General features: G+C 35.6%; 1 protein-coding gene across 38 annotated transcripts in view; it reads right to left on the reverse strand.

Annotated features, from left to right (window-relative positions):
* MAP3K2 (mitogen-activated protein kinase kinase kinase 2) overlaps positions 1-22418 on the reverse strand; it is a 61528-nt gene that overhangs the window by 17814 nt on the left and 21296 nt on the right. For 37 of the 38 annotated variants that reach the window (XM_072040519.1, XM_072040552.1, XM_072040548.1 and 34 more), the window contains exons 5-16: positions 19933-20032; positions 18003-18116; positions 17240-17339; positions 16393-16523; positions 13247-13326; positions 11210-11277; positions 8980-9075; positions 6334-6540; positions 5456-5604; positions 3563-3694; positions 2180-2309; positions 1153-1330 (exon numbers count right to left, since the gene is read on the reverse strand). In XM_072040519.1, the coding sequence (XP_071896620.1) occupies positions 1153-1330; positions 2180-2309; positions 3563-3694; positions 5456-5604; positions 6334-6540; positions 8980-9075; positions 11210-11277; positions 13247-13326; positions 16393-16523; positions 17240-17339; positions 18003-18116; positions 19933-20032 (1485 nt within the window). The remainder of the gene's footprint in view (positions 1-1152; positions 1331-2179; positions 2310-3562; positions 3695-5455; positions 5605-6333; positions 6541-8979; positions 9076-11209; positions 11278-13246; positions 13327-16392; positions 16524-17239; positions 17340-18002; positions 18117-19932; positions 20033-22418) is intronic. The other variant, XM_072040554.1, reaches the window with a different exon arrangement.

Here is a 22418-nt window from a genome sequence, read left to right on the forward strand (position 1 = left end):
GATACTAAAATGGATTGTGAAACAAAGTTTTAAGTTCTTAAACTATCTTTGTACACAAAGCTGATGTTTAAATGATTTATGAAGGCAGAAGTGCATGCAAATGTCCAGGAGAAGTCTGTTCCATAAGCCCTGCAACAGCAGCCTCTTCCAGTAACACATGAACAATACTGCCAAATGGAGAGGTTGGACAAATTTCTCAATTTCCAAGAAGTTATTTTGTTAGAGTCTCATTTCTTTACACAATAACAATTTACTGAATGACAGAAGTCTCACTTCAGTATTTCTTCTTAGTTTTAACCATAATTTTCCCCATCAAAAACAAGCATTGACCTTGGTACAAATACTTCAGCAATGAACAGGTCAAATGCCAATTGTTCTATCATTCAAGTAGAGCAGAATAATTACGAAGTGATCTGAAGCAGGCTAAGTGAATTTTCCTGACACTGAAAATATTGCTGTTGGTTGGACAGAAATTGGTTTCTTTTAAAACAAAATGTTTCTGCCTCTGCACATCTACTGCTGCCTACCCAGCCCTGTGTTCAGAGCACACACAGTGTAAGGAGTGTAATGGCCAAAAGGATCTGTCCATTGGGCCTGCGCTAAGTTACCCTATGCGATGTGTTACACTCTCTCATGTTCATTCTGGAAATCTTTCCCTTTTTAGTTCTTAAAAATGTAATAACTTACAAAAACCTCCCCTCTCCCCCCATACCCAATCTCCCATTTAAATCTAGCTAATTCATTCCTATGTGCTCAAGGGAGCAGCATTTCATTTTAACGCTTTGCATTGGAGGTATTTCAGTGATAAAGTTCAATTAAGCAAAGTATTAATTTACGGGACACTGCTGATGCTTCAGAGCTTTACATGTTGCTTTCACCCAGTAACTCTGCAGGATTTACAAGCAGTCTGTTAACCCTAACTTCATGCAAGGTTAGTTCACAGGATTTTCGTATGACCCCTAAATTAACAGGCTCGGGAACTGCCAAACCAACAATTCCCAGATGTCAGCGTTACATGCTCCAAACACGACTGCCAGTGCTCACACTTGTCCCCTTCTTCAGCTTAAACCCCAGAACAAAACACTCCAACTCTGGATGATAAAGAGCCCCTTCTGAAATCATGCACTTTGGTAAAGAAGTTTTGTAACATACCAGATGTCTGCTTTTCTGCCGTACCCTTCTCCACTGATAACTTCTGGACTCATCCAGTACGGAGTTCCTGTGACAGACTTCATTCCTGTACCAGACAGACAGATAGTCTGGAGTCGTTTGCTGGCACCAAAGTCACCCAGCTTCACATTGCCTGCTGAATCTCGCAGAATATTTGCTCCTGGAAGGAAAAAAACACTTTGGTGTTGTTTTGTTTTCCTTCTCCAGGAAACTTCAGTCACTCTGTAAACCCTTCTTGACAAAACAAAATGGGAAATTTTCACACTGCTACAAATGTCTTCACACCACATTAAAGTAAAATCTTAAACTATGTCACAGAGTAGCTCAAAACACTTATTTCCATAAGCATGCAAAAAATGTCGTTGACATTCAAATATTTTTTGGAAAATACTATTGATACAAAGCAACAGAAAAAACATAAGTGTTTTAGGGAAGACAACGGTGTTGTTCCACACGCATATTTTGCACTTCACCATCTTCCCACATATTCATAATGTGCTTTTGCAGCACTTATAAGTTACCTATCTCTATCTGAAAAAGTAAAGATATCAGTTTCCTGGAAGGAAAGTGGAAGAAGTCTGAGTCATTTGGGTCAGGCAAGTCACCTCTGCCAGTCATTTCTTGTAACAGTGAAGTGCTGGGTAATTTCTGTGTAACTAACAAAACTCTGTAAAAATAAATATTTTCAAATCATGCTGCTTTCCTCTGCATACTCCATCTATTTGTAATTACACGATCTTTTGATATATTCAAATTACTTACACTAAAATAAAATCAGAACAAAATTTATTATGAATGCTTTGCAGACGGAGACTAGGGAAACATTTTCAGAGATCTGCTAGAACAGACTCATTTTACAACAGTGACAAGAATAACACTGGAAAGCAATCACACTGATATCAAGTCAGTATTTTGGCATCTCAAATTTAATTAAATTTTAGTGAAAAGGCAAGAATATAGTTCATAGTGAAGAGCACTGAGCTGTACACAGAACTATCCTCCTTCTTACCTTTAATATCTCGATGGACAATCATATTACTGTGCAAATAGTGAACTCCTTCCAAAATTTGTCGCGTATATTTACGAGTCACATTCTCTGTGAGTGCTCCATATGATTTCAATTGGTCTTTGATGGAACCCTATGGCAAAGAAGTATGAAACACTGTAACATTTGTAGGATCACAAGTGGCCCAATACTACTGCTGTTAAACTTCAATGAAGATTATGCCTGAAATGCAGAGATTTCAGGACTTTCTAGATCATCTTAAAGTACAGTTTTGTCTCCACTGAGAAAACACTTTTACTCAGATGAGGCTGAACAGAGAAGTCATGTATTGAAATATTAAGCTATTAACTTTATGACTATCAAGTAGCTGAATAGTGCCAGTATGTTGTACAGAAAAAGAGAACAGCACTATCTGCAGTCAAACACTACTCCCAGTTCTTTTGATGGTTAAATGATGATACTCAAGTCAGACAAAACAGATGGTGTTTATACGGGCTAGTTTCTACTTGGGGAAAAAAAAAGTTGTCAAGAAAAACATCACAAACCGGAAGACAGTGCTTAAAGTGTTGGCTTAAAATAACGTTAAGTTAAAACCTCATGGTATTGAAGCTATCTTTGTATAACCTGGCTCTGTTAATCACAGATTACTTCCGTGGTACTGACTTTCAAATCTCAGAAGAACTGAAGAATCCCCCCAAAACAAAGCCCAGAACTCACCTGAAAAAAACAACACTTTTCTTCTGTGGAGTCTTACAGTGAAGTACAATGCTGTTACTATTCAGAAATGTAGATCCTATGTTTTTATAAGAGCACATTTTATTTAGATCTGTCTCCACTTGGTGAGAAAATTAGTATCTACAGTTTTCTAACCTGAATTTATTTTTTATTTTTTAACCAAAACAGTAAAAGAAGAACAGTTCAGCGTGTTCATGCATTCAAGTGCTATGCAAAAAACAAAACAAAAAAAACAAACACAAGAACCAAGTTTTTCTGTCTGCACCTATTCCCACACCTATCTTAGTTACCTTTCCTTTTTTTCAGAATAACAGAATAGTTGAGATGACGACTACTCAACAGCACAAAGTGAAGCACAGTAAAAAGAAATATTAACATTCAAGGAAATCCAAGAGTTTAAGAATAATGCTGTTTTCTCAAAGACAATGCTAGGCACTTCTCATACCAAAATCAAATGCATGGTACAAACCACAGCAATTCTGAAAACACAGGGAAGACAGAGTGAGACTGTTGGAAGCATCTTTTGGTACCCATCTTTGGTTATTGTTTTAACTTGAACGTATCTTTACTATCTATGTGCACTTCTGCAAAAGCCATGCTTATTACATCATGAAGAAACGATGGTTGAACTGGACTGGTTCTCTTGCTTACCCCAGGCATATATTCCATGAATATAGAGAGTGTCCTTTCTGGTGGGTCTCTCAAGAAGCCGTAATACTGAACAATTCTTTCATGCAGCAGATTTTTCAGCAGCTGAATCTCACATTCAAGTGCATTTACTTCCTACAAGGAAAAAAGCAAACAGGATTTACCATGGTCGTTCAGTAATATTAAAATAATGTTCTGGATTTTGGATTTCATTTTTCTTAAGCAGAATAGTATGTACTGCTGTTCTGAAAGGATATGTAAACTAAGTAATGAAACACTCTTGGAGGTTATGTAAAGTTTACAAATTTTGTAATCAGAAAATAACACCATTAGTTTGAGCAAAATGAAGAAAAAAAGATGTTTTCTATAAATTGCTTGCCCTTCTCATTGTATTTCTTTGAAGTTATATCTGTTCCAGAGCACAGATATCGAGATGTGTATTACCTCACCAATCCTTATGTAACATATCACAAAACTCCCATTTAATTAATTTGTTAAGTTCAGTCTTTCTACTGGAATAATTAGCCTTATTTCTCAACTTTTCCGGAATGTCAACTGACAGACCATACTTTAAAAACGCCTCTGAGGACTGCTTGATATTGTAGTCATGAAAAACAATATGCAAATACATTAACACATATGGTGCTTTCTCCAGAACTAATCTAACTACCAAAAATTTTGTAAACAGAAGATATTTTGAAAGACTCTACAGTAAGATGCTAAAAACTCTACTAACCCACTTTATTCTATTCCGGATTTCACCCAGAAGCCTTTCATTAAAACTGACTTATCCATCGCAGACTATTGCTGATATCCTCATACTTCTGAAGTTAGAAGGAAAACATTTTTGACGTTGAAAGGTACACATTACAAAATAATATGGCGAGTGAGGTCACAAAACTGTTGCCACTGGAGAGACTACAATATTTTATCTGTAACACTTCTGAAGCTAAGTCAGTTGTGCTGTGTATTTCTAGAGTAGTTGGTGTTGCTACTTGATTAAAAACATAACACCACAAATGATTCTTGGCTCTTCTCCTTGATCTTCCATCACAAATAGCAGCAAGCATCACTGGTAGCCACTCAATTCTGCAGCAATGCTTACACCCTCTGCTCGCCGGCCTTGCTCACCATGGTATAAAACACAGTCTTAAGGCAGGAAAAATAGTAATAATTTTTCCGTCCTGCTAAAAGGAGCAAACATGACTTGAAAAAAAAGAAATGGAAGATTGGTGTTATTCTAAAGTAGTTACTCTTCTTAAGTGTCCAATACTTTTCGGAGGACAAGTTCAATTTTAGAGAGAATAACCTGTCAATGAAAGATTAGCTCTTCAGAGAGAAACATGGATTGTCTACTGCTTCTCTCTGAAGAGATGTGATATGCGAAGCTTAGCAGACCCACCCCCAACTCAAAGATTTAATAATTTAAATTAAAAACTGAAGAGATTTTTAAAAAGAAAAAAAAAAGGAAAGAAAAATTTCATATCATCTTCAGAGCCAAACAAAAAAATCCCTTAAAATTTATTTCAGGAACACTTAAATTAGTGCAGGATTTCTGTTTGTATGTGGAATGTGTTTTAATTCCTATACTAGTACAAACAGAGTGCTCTTTAGTAGGTAATTATTTGTAATGAATCGCTTAATTTTAGAGACCAAGACTGCACCAAATTAAATTGTGTGTTCACTGCATGAGGATATATATGTCTGAAAATTTTCAAGTGTGATGTAACATTAAAATCAGGTAACCAAATTCTTTGATGTATTAACAAAACGGGATTCCTAACAAAGACATGAAAACACATCTTTTTTTAAAACATTATCTCATTCAAGGAATGGACCAGTTTAGCACAGAACGTAGCACTTCAGTAGAAGCAAACTCTCTTCTGCATCACTTACCTTGCTGGTTTCTGGACTATCTGGATCAAACTGGACTTGCTTAACAGCCAGTTCTCTTCCAGTATCAGCATCATAACACAGATACACTCTGCCAAATGCACCTTGACCCAGCAGTTTTCCAAGTCTCCAGTTAGTTGGAGCTCGTGGTGCTGAAAAAAATAAGTATAGCTCTGGTTTTCAAGCGAGTTTCTTATTCGGCTGATTGAAAAAAAAAAACAACAAAAAAACCACAACATAGTCTTTAAAAAAAAGTTTTCCGTATTTTCCAACAACAGGGTGTCCTGAACTTCCCCATATAAGTTATGAAGATAATAAAGCTCTCTATGAGATGGAAAATATGAGGTACTCTAAATTTATTTTAAAAAAGTCTTCTAGAAATATATACTCTTAAAGCAGTTAGTAACATCGAATCTGAAAAACAGACAAAGCATATTATACAAACTTCGTAACTTTTTTTTAATTGAGGCATAATTAAAATCCATCAACTACTGAAGTCATCACAAAGTGTCTTTGTTCCACCACAAATATAAAACAGTACCAATTAAGACCAACGATGTATCAGAAAAGTTGACCAATATCAGCAAAAATAAATAGTAATTGTCATCTATGTGACCCTTCTCAGGTCCTCAAAAATCTAATGCATCAAAAATAGGTTTACAGTGATTTGTTACCACAGTTGTATGTTCCATGAGAAAAATCTACGTGAATGTTGGCACAGTAAGCCATGAAAAAACTGCAGAGCCTACAGACTTCATTTTTTTCCTATTAGAGAGAAAAACATTACTTATCACATTTATTTTGATGACATGCTTAGTTTTGACACAGTATATTTGAAAGGTAAGAGTTTATATTAGAGTTCACAAAATTCCTTAACTTACAGCGACTTGGTGGGCTGATGTCCATCACCGACAAGGTAGGATTGTCTATGTCACTTCCCCTTCTCCTCATTCTGTTATCTTCATATTCTGGTGTAAAGACGCTGCTTCCGCTACTGGTGCTCAGCGAGTGATCGGTGGGACTGAAACTAACCGGTGATCGGAAGCTGTTCCCCTGAGTCCTTCTGGCTCTTGGAAAAGTTTTACGACCTTCAGTGTTAAAAAGGAGAAAAAAATATGCTACACTGCAAAAACATACTCCTGTGTAATTTACGTATGCAAATACTTCGTGAATTCCACATAATGTAGTTCAAGTTCTCTACGCCATATGATATATGCAATGATTATAGAATTTACTGGTCGAACTTTCAGACTAGAAGAAAACAAACATTCAAAGGTGTATGTAGGGATTAGGCAGAACAGTTAAAGTGTCTGAAACTGGGAGCAGCTTACAAATGACAGTTTTTAGAACTGTTCTGAAGTTTAACTGGCATGCTTCAGAAACCTGGGGGGCTGTGAGGGCAGGAAGGAAAATGTCCTGCCTCCACTTGTATTGCTCTGTTAAGATGTAAAGAATAAACTTCTAATAAAAAGAAGAGAAAGAGAGAGAGAGAGATGTTTATGTTCCAATGACACCCAGGCTAACATATTTATCCTTTTATGAAAATAAGAATCAAAAGTAGAGAAAGATCTACATTTGGAATCAGAGGGAAGACCACAAAATAAACATCCCAAACATCCCATGATTCATAAATAGTAACAGCATTAAAATAAAAAAAGGACATTGATATTCAACAAGGTCAATTACAACCAGATGCTTAACACAATGTCAATATATTTAGGTAACGAACATTTTTAGCTCTGCATGGTTTGATGAAGTTTCTTCCTAGGGAACTCAGATAAATAATGAATCAGACATTCCTTCAACTAAGTCTTATGCTGGAGAGGGAGTTTCCAAGGGACTGAAGGCAGATGAAACATCTTTGAAAAAGCAGACTCAGATTTATACGAGTCAGATCAATTTCAATTCTAAGATAAATATGGGAACAAACTATTAAGCAGTTTTAGAAAGTACTGAAAAGACAATAAGGTGAGAGAACAGCCCAAATTGATTTTTCACATGTATCTTACCCAATTCACCCATTTCATAAGGACATTCTCATAAGCCAATTAATGAATTGTTGCACAGACTAACATAGTGAAGTGGATGCCCAAGACAGACTGAACAGTTACCAGTTATGTCTCACCCAAAAGAGACTAATTCAAGTGGACACACACAGCAGTTTACCTTCAGTTCACCTCCTTACACTATTTTTAACTGATGAGATATAACGATGGAACAGAGTACACTGAAATACTGCAAGCGACATCAAGAAGGGCTTGAAGTACTTTTAAAGATCAAATTCACAGTGATGTTGGTAAATTGGAGATGGTTCACAAATCAACAAGAAGAAATTCAGTAAGGAAGCGAACATATATACTTAAAGAGAAATCAATTTCAAAAAACACAAAGTGAAAAATAATTGGCTGACTAACAGTAACATAAGAAAAGGGCATGGGAATTGTATCAGACCACAGATCAAGCAGTAGTCAGTATGGTGACTCTGAAGGAAAAACAAAGTGCCATTCTGGAATGCATTAACAGGACTGTTGCATACAAAGTCATGGTTACACCCTGTTATACATAAAGCAGCCACTAGAAAAGCCTCAGCTAGAGTACTTTATTCAGTTTTGGCCACCACAAGACTATAGAGAAGAGACCAGAAAAAAAATTAAGGGCCTTTCAAAAATGCTTGAGGAAAGGTTTGAAAGAAGAAAGCAATGGAGTATCTCTTCCCTTAGAATCACTTTAGAGTTTACTTAAGATTCAGTGTGACAGAAATCAGTCAATTTAATCCTGCCTCAGAACAAGGGACTGCCTTGTTTCAGTTTGGTATTTCTGTGATTTCCACAGCAGAATTCTGTTTATTGCTGTAGTCATTTCAGAGTACAAATGAAAGCATCAGGTCTCTGGAGAAGTTTCTTCTTAGCACACTGAACTAGTGAGATACTCTGAAGTCAAAGAATCCTTCAGCCGCTCCTCTCTTCTTCCTTTTGAAATTCAGGATGTGTTGAATTTAATTGAAATGTCATTACTATCCAAACATGGGTTTTGGCCACTTCAATAAACAACAGAATAAATTGCTGGAATGCAAGACTAACAGTTGATTTTTAATTCTGTCAAATTGTTTGCTCTTCAATTTTATTTTCTCTTAATTGGGGAACTCATTAACAGTAACTCCATTCAGAATGTGGTGTTTGTGGGTGGTTTTTTTGAGCAAAACAAGAAATGACAAGCTAACTTTGGACAGGAAAAGGTCACAAAGGCATACACTGGGTGATTTGTGAAAGCCATAAAAGAAGTTCTATCTTTGGTCTGTTCATATGAGTCTTGAATTCTGTAATCCATAACTTTACCAGAGGTGCGACTACTCAGCAGCTCTAGAAATCATTAGAGGTTTATCAAGCAAGTCTGGGGAAAGAAGTTATGTTCTCCATTTCTTCAATACTTCGTTTTATTAAGATTTTACTATCTGAATTTTCTTCTTCAGTTTTTAAGAAGAGAAAAATAGGTTAATTAAGTTGAACGCTTGCAGTATTTACACTTACCATCATTGTAATCCTGTTGATGATATGAAATATGATATCTTCGGGGATAAGTCCCCCCCTTTCCAAACTTCTCGAATATTGGAATATCATATTCTACTAGAAAATAAAAAAAATAAATTTCAAAATTAAAAATAAAGGCATATTAATCAGTTTGGTATTATAATTTTAAACTTAGAGGAACACATCAGAGGATATGTTTCAAGTTGAAGCCTCAAAGAAAAAAAGACTATAGAAAAAAAATCCCCAAACCACTAAAAAATAACTAGAACTAAAAGGACATCCAGCCTGAAATTCCACAGGATTTCAAGAATGTAACTCAAGTTGTTTGTAATCTCTTGCTTAAAACAGTATCGGTGGACTGCAGCATGCCTAGTTATTCTGTTTATTTTATTTTTTTATTTTTTTTAGAGAAATTCTGGGAAACTATAGTTCAGCAGGAAAAGGAGCAGAAACTACTATAAATAATAAAATTTAAAAATGCATAAATACAAAAGTCTGGTAAATGAGTCAACACAGCTTGAATTACTAAAACACAGTGAATAAATCCTTTATGATCTATGAAGTATTCATGGTATAAAGGCAAAGTTCCTTCACAAATAAACTATTGGTTAAAGATAAACACATAAGATGGGAGTAAGTGGTCAACAGTACCACAAAAATCTGGGCTACAACTCATACAGTTTAATTACGCATGAATTCTCTGGGCAGAACAATGTGAGGTGACAAAATTATCTGAAGAAACAAAGCCAACAGAAGAATCACAGGAAGCCCTTAAGAGTAACTGGTTGAGTGTTAAAATGACAGATGGAATTCAATGTAGACTAAAGGACTGTGAGAGAGATTTGCGGGAAAGCAGCAACTAAACGCTGTTGGCTGAAAAGCAGACTAAATGCTGTAAGTCATTAAGACATACTGAACAAAGTTTTGGTCTACTCTTACTACACAGAAAAAAGATTTAAAAGTCCAAAAATGATCAAAGATACAAAATAGTTTCTCCATAAGGAGTGCAGGTCTCTATGGCCTAAAAAAGCAACAGCTTAAAGGGAGACATGAGAGGTCCATAAAAATCACAAGGGGCATGCTTCTTCATAAAACACAACGAACATCAGCATCAACAGAATTTTAAGACAAGAAGTTGTGGGGAAGTGTACACAAATTGAAAGAGGGAATGTAGAAATTTGTAGAAGAAAAAAATCCATCGGAGTACAAAAAAGCATTTGCAGAATCTTTAAGACATACCTGACTGGGAATATATTCTGAGGCAGGAATACTATACACACATCTATAGAAGCCTGATACTGCTTGTGGTAGGAGAATGGACTGGGCCAGGTAAACATTTTTTCTAACTCAAAACTATTTTTTTCTTTGTCATACATCAAATAATAAGAATAGATACTAAATAACAAGCTGCAGGATTAGTACGTATCTCTAGAATCTTTAAAAAACACTGTTTTTTAAATAACTGTTTTTTCACAGTTATGTGAATAAACCTTTATAACTAACATGAAGTGTGCTAAAATATATAACATACCAGAAACAACAACAACCAGAACACAAAAACCCACCACCAAGCCCATATAGAAAACATCCTGGATTCACTGGAAGCTAGTTATTGTTCAACAGCAAAATTTTATTTTGAGGCATGTCCATAAAAGTTAACTCAAAATACTTTCAAGGTTACCCATTGCACTTGGTATCCTGAACCACACACAACAATTTGGATTCAAGCCAGAGCATGGTATGAAAGCAACATTAGTGGTGATGATTGATTAATTTATAGGCACAGCACATGGTTCTCCTTCAATCTTGCACTTTGTAAAGCTTTCAATTACAGCAGTTAAGAACACTTAAGAGTGCTCCTCTTTTCACAAAGTAGAAAATGAATGCTCCAACATTAAATAAACAAAGGTTATGCACCAATATAGAGGTGGACATTACAGTATAGTTTAACCAACTGTTGTGTGCCCCTACCCACTACATCCTTTTTCTTTTCAGAGGCAGATATGTCACAAACCTGTTGTTTCACACAATAATTGAAAGAAAATGTTAAGAAGATCTTAAATTTCATTGTATCTTTTCCTGTGAATATTTACATTGTATTTTGTTGCTGTTTTCCACTACCATAACAAGTTTGTGTAATATAATACCTCTTCACATGAACATCCCTTTTGAGTCTTATTACTTGCCAGAGTATTTTGGAAAGCTATTAATATCCAGCAATTTTGCCTACCTGAGAATTCTTGATGATTATCTGGATAGCTCTGTGCTCTTGGCATCCGTGATTTGGGATAGTTGTCTCTAAAAGTGTAAAAACGTACAGGAGTTAAAAATTACTGGTTTAGCACTTAATCTTACTGCGTCACAATTCTTTATGACTAATGAAAGCTTATTGCTACACAAGTCACTGTATCTGCTTACAAAAGTGGAACACAGTTAAAAGAAATTAAATCGATTAGGTATCAATAATAATCCAGTAACAATGGAAAAGCTTCCTTATTAAGCTTAATGTAGTAAGGGAACAACAGACTGTGTCAATGAGTAATGATACTAGTAAAAATCTGAATTAGCACTAATAAAGCTACAAAGGAGCACTGCTGTTTTAACATTTTTAAGGCTAAACACAATGGTTTATAGACTAGCAAAGTCTCTTATGCAGCTTACAAAAATCCTTAATGAAATTTAACCAAAGAAATGCAGAAGCTTTTAATGCCTCTAGAATATTTCCTCTTCTCTCCATGAAAGCTATAGGATTGCTGTATTAATTTTACTGAGTTACAGAATGATGAATGATTTTTTTTTGGTTCTTATACAATCGGATTGTTTCTTGCCTACAGTTGGTACGCATCTCTTAGTGACTAAAAGGAATGGATGGGATTGCAGATCAGAGCAACCAAATACAGTATATTTCTAAAAACATACCAAACCAATCTCCTCCTTTTTTCTGGTAAGAATTTCTCTAATAGGTAACGGAAGCTGAATGGTGACACAAAACATACACCTCTGCAGGAAACATTTGAAAGTGGGGTGAAAAAATAAATAAAAAAGGAAAACAGACTAAGCAGAGATGACAAAACTAGTAAATAAAAAGCAATTTAAAAGTTTGGAAACAGAAACAGTCAAATTAAGATTGCCTTGTTTACCCTTCTTCTACTTGTCCCTACCCCATTAAAAAAAAAAAACTAGAAGTTTGTTGAATTTCTATTCTAATTAGCTACTTTAAGCTTTGTATGTATTTAGCCGCATTTCATGTCTATTGTTTTGTTTGTGGCATGAAGAAATATTATTTAATTCAAAAAGTTATTTGTAAGACCAAATGCATTTCTGTCCTCAAATCATTCTCAAATGAAAAGGTACCACGGAATACCATAGCTCTAATTGATTGCCATAAAAAATGATACCCAACTTCTTACCTCTCTATTAATGAAAGCATTTAATTAGTAGCATTGCTAATGTAGTAGTTCCAAGTAAAGGAGGAGCCAATCTGCACAATTTAAGACCCCACTTTATTCGTCTGACCAACCAGAAGCCAAGCAGAAGTGTGTACAGTTTGGAGCTCCTGGCAGCTGAGAAACTGTGGGCAGTCACCCTCTCGAAATACATGCATCTCCTGACAGGTCAATAAAAAGAGACCTCCAGGCTCGCCACCATACATGCTGCTTCTCGCTAACTGACAGGTTTAAACAAAGGAAAATAAGCGGGAAGTCTGCAATGGGAAAAAGGGACAGACTGGACAGTAACTGCAAGGAAAAGGAGGGGACTGACTGCTTAAGTCTTAAATCAGTTCCACCTCCTTTCTGGTATTGGGTACCCTCAACCTTGGAAAAAGGGAAATTCATATAGCAATACTTAAAAAGTGTAAATTTGATGGGGATGCTCAATGCCAAGGAACATACTTCATATACGCATGAGTGGCAAAATGTAGTTTAAATGTTTAAATGTAGTTTAGTGTATTTTTGTAGGATCCAAAATCTAAATTTAGGTTTCAAATGCAAATTTAAAAAGGAAAAGAAAGCTACTTTTTTTTTTTTTTGCTGTGCATTAGTAAGCAATTGTATTTTGATAAGCTTTTGTAAGCAATGCAGGCTATTGCTGTAAATTAAGCAGTTGTCCCTCCAATTTTCATGGCCTGTTCTGCATCTTAAAGATCTTGGATCAAGAGAAATTCCTAGAAGTTCAGTAGTAGCTGTTGCTGGAGAGTTTTTATATGTTACAACTGATACATTAAGCAATCTAACAAAGATAAATAATGAATGCAATTAATTCTTACCCATCTAAAGGGCTGTCAAGTGATGGACAGCTTCCTGAGCCAGAATTTTCAGGACTGCTCAAAGACAGTGGATCCAGCATCTATTAACAATACAGGTATCAGAGCAACAACTTAAAAGCTTTGTTTTTTTTTTTTTTTTAAAATACTTGAAGGTTTTGGCTTTTCAACTCCTAATAAATAAATTTATGTGTGTGTGTATATATATATATTATTTATGTATATATATATATACACACATATATATAAATAAAATTAACTACCAGAGAAAAAGTTGGCTGCCGTAGTTGAACCTGCATTACATATTTTTTCCCTGAAAGGATTCCATCATTTTCCTCTCACATGAGTACAATAAAGTTAAAGCATTTAATCCTCAACAATGGTCCACACACACCTAGTTGTACTGCTACACTCTTCCTGTATGCACCGTTGACTATTAATATTATAGCAATACCTTCATGAAATTGTCTCAACAGAATAAGGTCTCCAAAGAGAGAAAAAGGTTAGAGAATTTAAAAATAAAAGTGAATTTCATTGTCATCAAGGAAAAAAAAAATCATGAATGATACTGATTGTGATGAATGCAATTTGTACAATCTCTGAAGTGATTTAAGTTTCACCAACTAGAATTCTCAGAAAATCATAGAAATAAAATACTGTAAAAAGCTCTAAACATCTATCTCTGGTTAGGACTCCAAGCAAGTTATTCAGAATTATGAATAGAACTGGACAGTAAAAGGAAGGAGAAAGATGGAGGAACACAATTTATAAACATTCTTTCTTTTCACCCAAACTAAAATACTATTTCATATAAAATACACTTTGATCTGAAAGTGGAGTTTACAAAAAAAACAAACACTGAACAATGAAACACCAGAAACTGATTTCTTCCTAAAGCACTTCTGACATCCTAGTAATCAGTACTCACAAGTTACATGATATCTTCCATGCATCAGTGTGAAGGAATCATAAAACTGACTATCTAGACCAGATCCATCACATAATGAAAACAGATATCAACACTTGCTCAAATTCTAATCTAGAGAAAAATAAAAAGTATGCTCTTGACAGGCAGCTATTTCTACCAGCTGATGTTAGTTTTTGTTTCTCTCACTACCTCCCTTAAATCTTCAGTGTAACAACTGGCAGGTATTCCTTCCTACTCTTTTGCAGTAAAGCAATCTGAAATTTTTACACATTTATTTTTTAAAAGATGTAGAAACAGAATCTAAATCTTGAATATAATACTAATGTCCATTTTACTAGCCTGCCTCTCAAAAATAACGAGCAGCTCACCTGTTGTCTCAAAATGAGCTCCTTCCTGAAATATAACTTCTTTGGTATGTTACACATCTGCTATTTCTTACGATTTGGATGATAGTCCACTGCTGTAAATTAAGCAGTTGCCCCTCTGATTTTTATGGTCTGTGCTGCATCTTAAAGGTCTCAGTTACGTGACTTTGTAAGCACCCATCAAGGACTTACTAAAGAAATAGTGCCGAGAAAGTGAGTTTGTAGTCTACAAACTCACTTAAAATGAACTCTATATTGGGAAGGATTAAATTCACCATACGTTCAATTCACCAGAGGCTCAACGTTATATTCCTCTTCTATCATGCTGAGCACTGAGTCCTGAAAGGGAAATAAAACCCTATCTGCTGCCAGACCTATTACCCCTATAATTTAACACAGTGTATTTCAACTGGCAGACCATGGTCCACTTCTCTCCAACCCACCATCTTTTCCCTAGGGGAAGTGTGGGGTCTGAGCACGAATAGCAGTGCTGAAATAGCTCAGCAGAAGAGCAGGGTAGAGCCCTCCACTCCCAATTCCCCTCCTGTTGCTGAGGCAGGCTGTGACAGAGAGGCAGCACAGTCAGCACTTGGAAAGGTGATGTGGCAACTTAGGGGTAAGGGAACCAAGAGAGGATGTGAGGTCCCAACACCTAAATCCAGACCTGGAGGCTGCTCAGGTTGAACTAACCTGGCTTCCCATGACAGTAAAATGCTTTTACTTAAATTCTGTTGACAGCTCACACGGCAACTCTTACATGGCAGATTACATGTTTCTTAACTACTCTGGAGTGAAAGGACATCCTGGGCCTCTGAGCTCATCTGCTTGGACAGTCATTGGCCAAAACCAACTTTGTCCAGGCCAAAAGCAATCTTTTCACTGAATGAACTCAGGCCCAGGCTGGATGTGACCACACGGCTATGAAAATGAATAGTACCCCAGGCTGGAAGTTGGGAGATTCAGTCTCTACTCCCGACTCAACCATGAAAATTGTGCAATTCATTGCACAATCTCTGTGCCTCTATTTTTATTCCATCATCTGTCTCTCATTTACTCAGCTCATAAACCACTGCCTCTTGCCATTTGTGAATACCATGCCAACGTCAACAGGAACTTGAAATGATTTGGGTATAAAGCATTATTTTCTCTCTCCTTAAAAATAACTTTCTCCACTGCCAATTCTGTGAACCATTACATTCCTCCATCTTTCCCTGATGTTTTTAAGAGGAATTTAGTATTTATAAAAGTCTTGCTCTATGAATATCTAAGTGTGCTGGTAAGCCCACACAAACAACACAGGTAAGGAGAACAAAATATCACACGTTTGTGATCACCACACAAAAATACAACATCAGAATGTATTTCAGAGCTTATTTATAGCAGGCCCATCATCATCATCCTTCTACCCCAAAACACTATCAGCTGAGTCCAAATAATTCAGACAAAGCCAAAACTCATCTCTAGAACCTCCTCTGATTAGTTTTGCAACTTGCAGAGGTAATCTTTCTTACCCTTCTTACTAAAAAAAAAAAAAAAAAGATTTTGTGCTTTCCAACGTGGACATCTTTCCTGTAATTTGTATCTTTCCCTACTTCATTCATCTATAATGAAAACGAAGAACACTATCTTTCTCTCTGTAGCAACAGATTTAAATAATTGAACAGACTTATAGAGAAAAAAATAGGCTCTGCAAGACTAAATAAGCATAATTATTTTAACCTTCACTTACAGATCATGTTTTTTCCTAGGGCTTTTTTTTTTCTGTTCTAAAAATTACATATCCTTCTTGAAATAGCAGTACTTTGTAAATCAATCTCACTTGCAAAATCTTTAATTTCAATCAATCACACACATACCTGATCCATGCTTTCTGGAATGAATTCACCCTCACTGTTGATACTGGTGAACGACCCATTTCGGGCCACCTGGTGCAGCTCATCTGGAATGTATCCTGGGGGTGGTGAACTCCTATCACGGGTATTCGAACCTTTTGAAAGAACAGGGCTAGTTAAGAGTCTCTTCATTAACCCCAAATCCAGGGTCTTTATTCACATGCTTCATAGAGACTGAGCCTGCCTGGATCTCTTAACCGTATTCTTAATAAATGCACAACAAATTAACTCATCTGAAAAAGCATTAACTCTAGTTTCATAATTAAATTTGGAAGCTAACATCACACCAACGTAAAAACATGAATAGGCAAAAAGGTTTTGTCAATGCCAAAAAGAAAGAAAAAAGTATCTTGAACAAATGTTCACACGTTAAGATTAAAAATATAGGAGTCAAACTGAGCAAGAAAACATGTTCCCATATAAACAAAGATTTGTTCAGTAATTTGTTCCTGTATCTGAAAATTAAGGCAAATATTAAAACCTTTTCTGGATACCCACCAGTTAACACCAATAATTCTACATAGGTGTATATGCTTGTGGATGATTTTTTACTTTTTTTTTTTGGGGGGGGGGGGGGGGGGGGGGGGGAGGGGATGAAGGGGGAGCTTGTGAGGGACAATTTTCTATACTGTATATTAAGAGTGGTTACCTTTGACTTAAAATTCAAAGTTTTAAAGAAGACATACTCTATAGTACAGTGTCATCCATAAGTAAGAGAAACATAAAACAGTCTGTGCTGAGAGCAAGATTTTCATGAAGAGAATATTACAAAAATTTTTTACAATTAAAACTATTAAAATCCATGGCTTACCTACTACAGGAAGCTGCCTTTTTCTCTCTGTGACACCAAACACCGTATTATCTAAAGCTTCCAAAGACGGTAATGGTTCCACATTATTTACACTAGGTGACTGAAAAAGAGTATATATTACAGACTATAATTAATTTATTCTCCTGACAATCAAAAACCTTCACAAACTTTTAAAGGCTTTGTACAAAGTATTCCTTTTTTCAAGGAGTCAAAATGAAATTTGCAAAATTATATCAAAAATAATCTATTTCAGTAGCTCAGTTTTAATGTTTAAAATAATTTTCCATATGCACTAGTATACAGGATCCTATCAATACCATGGCTGTGACCTGTCAGATAATAGCAAAAATAACTCAATATTTAGCCTACAGCCACTGTTTCCTAAAACATTGCTACTGTTAGCTAAAACAAGCATTCAATGTATCACAAAAGTGCATCACTAGCATATCACTTAAATAATAGTTTCAAGTAACTACAGTAGCTTAAAATTCTATGCACTTTTCAAATTTGCATTACATCCTCATCCTTCTAAAGAACACTTTAAATGTTCAAATGGTGTAAGGAGGGCATCCAAAAAAAGGGGAACAGTATCTAGGAAAAAGTTAAAACTGACTCAATACAGAATGCTAATACATACTTCTTACTTAAACTGAAGTAGTCCTTAACATTTTCAACTGGGAAAATGTCATCACTAAGAAAAAAACACAAATTATACTTCCATCTGAAAACTGAGGAAAAAGACATTTAGGATGTCAGCTCATACCTGTGTATTTCCATGTATTACAAGCAGTATTTTGAGACTCTTCATATGAACACTACGGTCAAGCAGTTCAACTGCTTTGTCCAGGTCATCTTGTGTGGTTAATGGAATTACAAGCTACAAAAAGGATAAAATAATAAATAGCTGTCTTAAACAGTACATGGGAAAGAAATTAGTTAGTCGAATACAGGAGAACAGATAAATTGATTTTATCTTTCCTTTCATTTCAAACAACTTGGAAATAAGATTCACTAACAGTATCTTAAGTTACCACCAAAATGTACCAGCAGAAGTCCGAGGCCCCACTTTAACTCTTCCTTTAGAGGCCTTCAGTAGCTACAGCATGTTGGAACAAGTCTTCACAATGTGGAAACAACTATTTCACATATGCACAACTTGATTTCCTACAGTTTCAGAAACATGTGCAGTGTCAATATATTTTCCATTTCCTAAACTAATGCAAGTACGTAGGAAGTATGAGGACATCTTATTTTCTAGACTACAAGGTAGATATTCCTCTCTCATAATATTACAGCTGTATTTGTTTGAAGTTGCTTCATTTACGTAATGCCTCCAATGAACAACAGAATTTATGATGGAACTGTATCTGGCTACACAGAACTGTGGTTTCCACTACAATCTACCTGGCATCCATGTTTCTTCAGAAAATAATATGCCATTAAAACCCACATCAAATGAGAGTTACATAGTACTAAAATAGGGCATATGTTTCAGGAGTAGAAATTATGACTGTTTGTAACAAAGGAGCAGCAAAATATGTTTTGTTTTTTTTTAAAGCTATTCTACTTCTCAACAGTTTTGGTCAGTGATGCTCCAATACAACAGATGAAGTCTTTTTATATCCTAAGAAATGGGAATGAGAAAGGAAGGTCTTGATAAAAAATGAAAAGTATGCTCATTTGAAGTTGCAGTTTTAATGCTAATGGCAGGTTATTACCATCACACTTCTAGAAGGGTGATGTGATGGTTTGCCAGCTAACACAAAAGATGAAAACCTGTTCAAATATCCAAACACCTATCAGAGAAAGTAGCCAAAGCATTACAAACACCTATTTTCTCTGAACTTCTGAATCTCCAGATGGAATTTCTCTTGTAGAAATTCTTTATTTTGAGGATCGCTTTCAAAAAAGTGTCTGGTTAGCAACCAACAAACAGCAACTACAAGTATTGACTTCAGCAAAGATTCAGCAATTATGCTGTGCATAACCAAGCACACAAAATAATCCTCCAAGCATTTGCTGACTCAATGCCAAAAACAGAAGTGAGTCCTAAGAACAGATCCTGTACCCATAAACATATCTTCCATTAATAATCCCATCTCTACTTCCATAGGAAACCTGGAAGTAATCCTGATCAGGTGTCACTTAAACCTGTGGCCTGAGAGCATTAGCACCCAGCTACTATTCAGGAAATCTCCACAAACCAGATACTTTAAGAGGAACAACAGTTAAGCTTAGGCCTCCAAACTACACGTTATTAAATACAGCATTGGTGTAATTACCTAATGAGATTAATTCTCAAAACAAAGAAAAAAACAAAACACCGCAGAAAATAATAACAACAAAAAACACAGCACTGTACAATAAAGTATAGATGTTACTGAAGAAGTTTACAAACACAACAAAGCTCAAAGAGGTAAAGATTTTCCCGAATTTGTGCAACTGGTCTGTGGCAGAGCAGAAAGAGGACTTGCCCATTCCCAATCAAGTCTGAGTTACAGCTCTCCCCATTAAACATCTCATGAATCTCTTGCCTATTTTAAGTTAGGCAAGCCTTATATATCTGAGAACGCAAACATTAGAAATCTGAGGTTTTGTCACAGGAGTGGTTCTCATTGCTATTGAGAGCAAATTTCAGCCTTAAAATAATCTATGCACAAATCACTGAAAATTTAGAAAACACAGAGTATTACCTCATTATTGCTGTAATGTAAATCCATAGTCTGTCCAAAAGCAACTTTAGCTTTAGCTGCAAGATCTTCAAGTTTGACAGGCCTTGGTAACTGGAGGATCCTGAAACACAATATAAGTTAGAGAATTTTTATCAATTATTCATGAAAATCTGTTACCTCGCTACTTAAAAATACTCTTCGAATCAAAGTTATTACTAAAAAGACCAAAAGAGGCTCTGCTGTATTTCCTGTTCCCTATATTTAGGAATCATCAAAAGAACAGAAGCAGTAAAAAAAAAAAATAAAAGGGATAATCAAGCATAAAATCAGACTCCATTATGAGTGTTTAACTTTCTTATATACGGCTTCTTTCTTAACTTAATCCTTTGCTTCCCATTCAAAGAGAAATTCTTAGAAACATCTACCATTTCACTTTCTTCTTCAGAAAAAGTAGAGTAAAACAATGGACTACCACAGGCTGATGAGCATAAGCATCAGAAAGAAATTAGCCCTGCAGTCCCATTTTTTGGAAATCCAAAATTTTCTCATCTGAGGAAGGTTACTAAACACAAGCGTCCTTAGAATAACAAATGACACATTAAAACTGATGAGTCCATCATTAACTGTGCAAGTGTACCCCCAATAAGAACACTGCATCATGTAGATCAACAGTTCCAATTATCATTTAATCGGATGCCTTTCCAAACCAAAAAAAGCAAAACGCTTATTACTGACCCTTTGCTATAGAAAAGTATTGTATTATTTGGGACAGAACACTATTAAACAAAAGGAATTTTTTTAGAAGTGACTAAGCAAGTCAGGTACATTTAAATTTTAAAAAGAAACCACACAAACTTTGTTTAGCAGAAAATTTGGGAAAGGATAACTTTCTCTTATCCATGTTCTAAGCAGTATTCTAGGTAGGGAACAATATTTCATACTGAAATGAGGCTACAAGCAAGATCACTTTCAATTTAAAATTATTATAAAAAAACAACCATCAACAATAAAATCAAACAAACATATCAACTCTCACTGTAGTTCACAATTTGTTTAGAAGGTCTGGAACTTTGCCTACCACAGTGCATGCTCCTTGGTACAGAGCACCACATTCACTGCTGAAAGGACGCTGGAATCACTTCTCTTTCCCACTTCCCTTTTTAAAAACTAGCGAGAAAGCCATTGCACAACTTATTTTTCTTGCATCATTTCATTATTTTTTCCTTTAGATCTTCATGTTCAGGCAACAAAAGTATTAGAACTCCTGCTGAGCAATAAGCTTGGCCTGCCCAGTACCCTTGGACAAGCAGATTCAGGTTGCTTTGGACAATCCAAAAGAGAGCTAGGCTTATCAGCATAAAACGTTGGGAAAGTAACCGTCCATGCACTTACTTCATTCTTGTTTTCATAGTGAACTGTTTAACTTGGTCCACTGCAAAATGAATTAAGACAAACTACAAAAATGCACGGCCACGCGGGCTGGCAGTGAGTAAGCAGTTCTTTGTTTTAAATACACACTTCCCTTTATTTCACAAGAAATCCCAAGGTAGAAGAGTCCCCAGTGTTAAAAGTCTTTTAAAAAACTTATTTCCTCCAAAATACTTCTAGCACTCAACCATTACCAAGCCACCATTATCTGTGATGTTTGGAAAATTGAACAGAAAAAGATATTGAAGAATGTTAACACCTAGCAAATTTACCGTTATTTCCCCTAACTTGTATAAAGGGAGATCACAAATTGTAATCGGCATGGACACACACTCATCTGTTGCACATCACTAAGGACTGCCAAGTAGCAGCAGAGATTTTGTTCTGATGCAATCTTTGCTTAAGAAGTTTACCAATTCTATTGACAAATAGTATAGCGAGGATTTTATTTCCCTTTTCATTACGTATTTTCAAAAATCTTAATTTCTAACTATTTCTCTGTAGGTACAACCCTTTCAGAAAGAGACAAGACAAAATACAGTTGCCTGCAAACCACTTCTGCACAGAATTGGAGGTAGACTTCTGTGAAATCTTTTGAGCGGCCATCAGAGCAGTGTTATATAGAGATGTTTCTATGCTTTAAGCATGCACATCATTCACCTACCTCTTATACAAAGAATGAAACTCATTTTAACTGATTGTTCAAAAAATACCAGTGAAGACAATCTAATTATAAATTCTAGTAAATTTTCCTATTATAGTTCTCAAGACTGGTTCCTCCAAAGCACAAGCCACTATTAAGATTAAAGACCTAGGCTTCTTACTCCAGGTTTCAGAATATTACCATGCATTTATGAATTATTTTTAATCATATTAAAAATATTTGCTGGTCTACTCATATTTAAGGCCTAAGCTAAGAAATTGCTTTAGGCTACAAACATCTACCTGAAGGGTAAAACCATGAAGGATATTACATGGGACTTAGCTACAGTAAGACACTTCTGCATTTGTGTATAACCTAATATTTAAAGATTAATTCTGCATAAAACATGCTTACATAAAAATTGAATTTAAGATCA

Source organism: Anas platyrhynchos, chromosome 7, assembly GCF_047663525.1.
Source record: "Anas platyrhynchos isolate ZD024472 breed Pekin duck chromosome 7, IASCAAS_PekinDuck_T2T, whole genome shotgun sequence".
In the NCBI taxonomy this organism is placed as follows: Eukaryota; Metazoa; Chordata; class Aves; order Anseriformes; family Anatidae; genus Anas; species Anas platyrhynchos.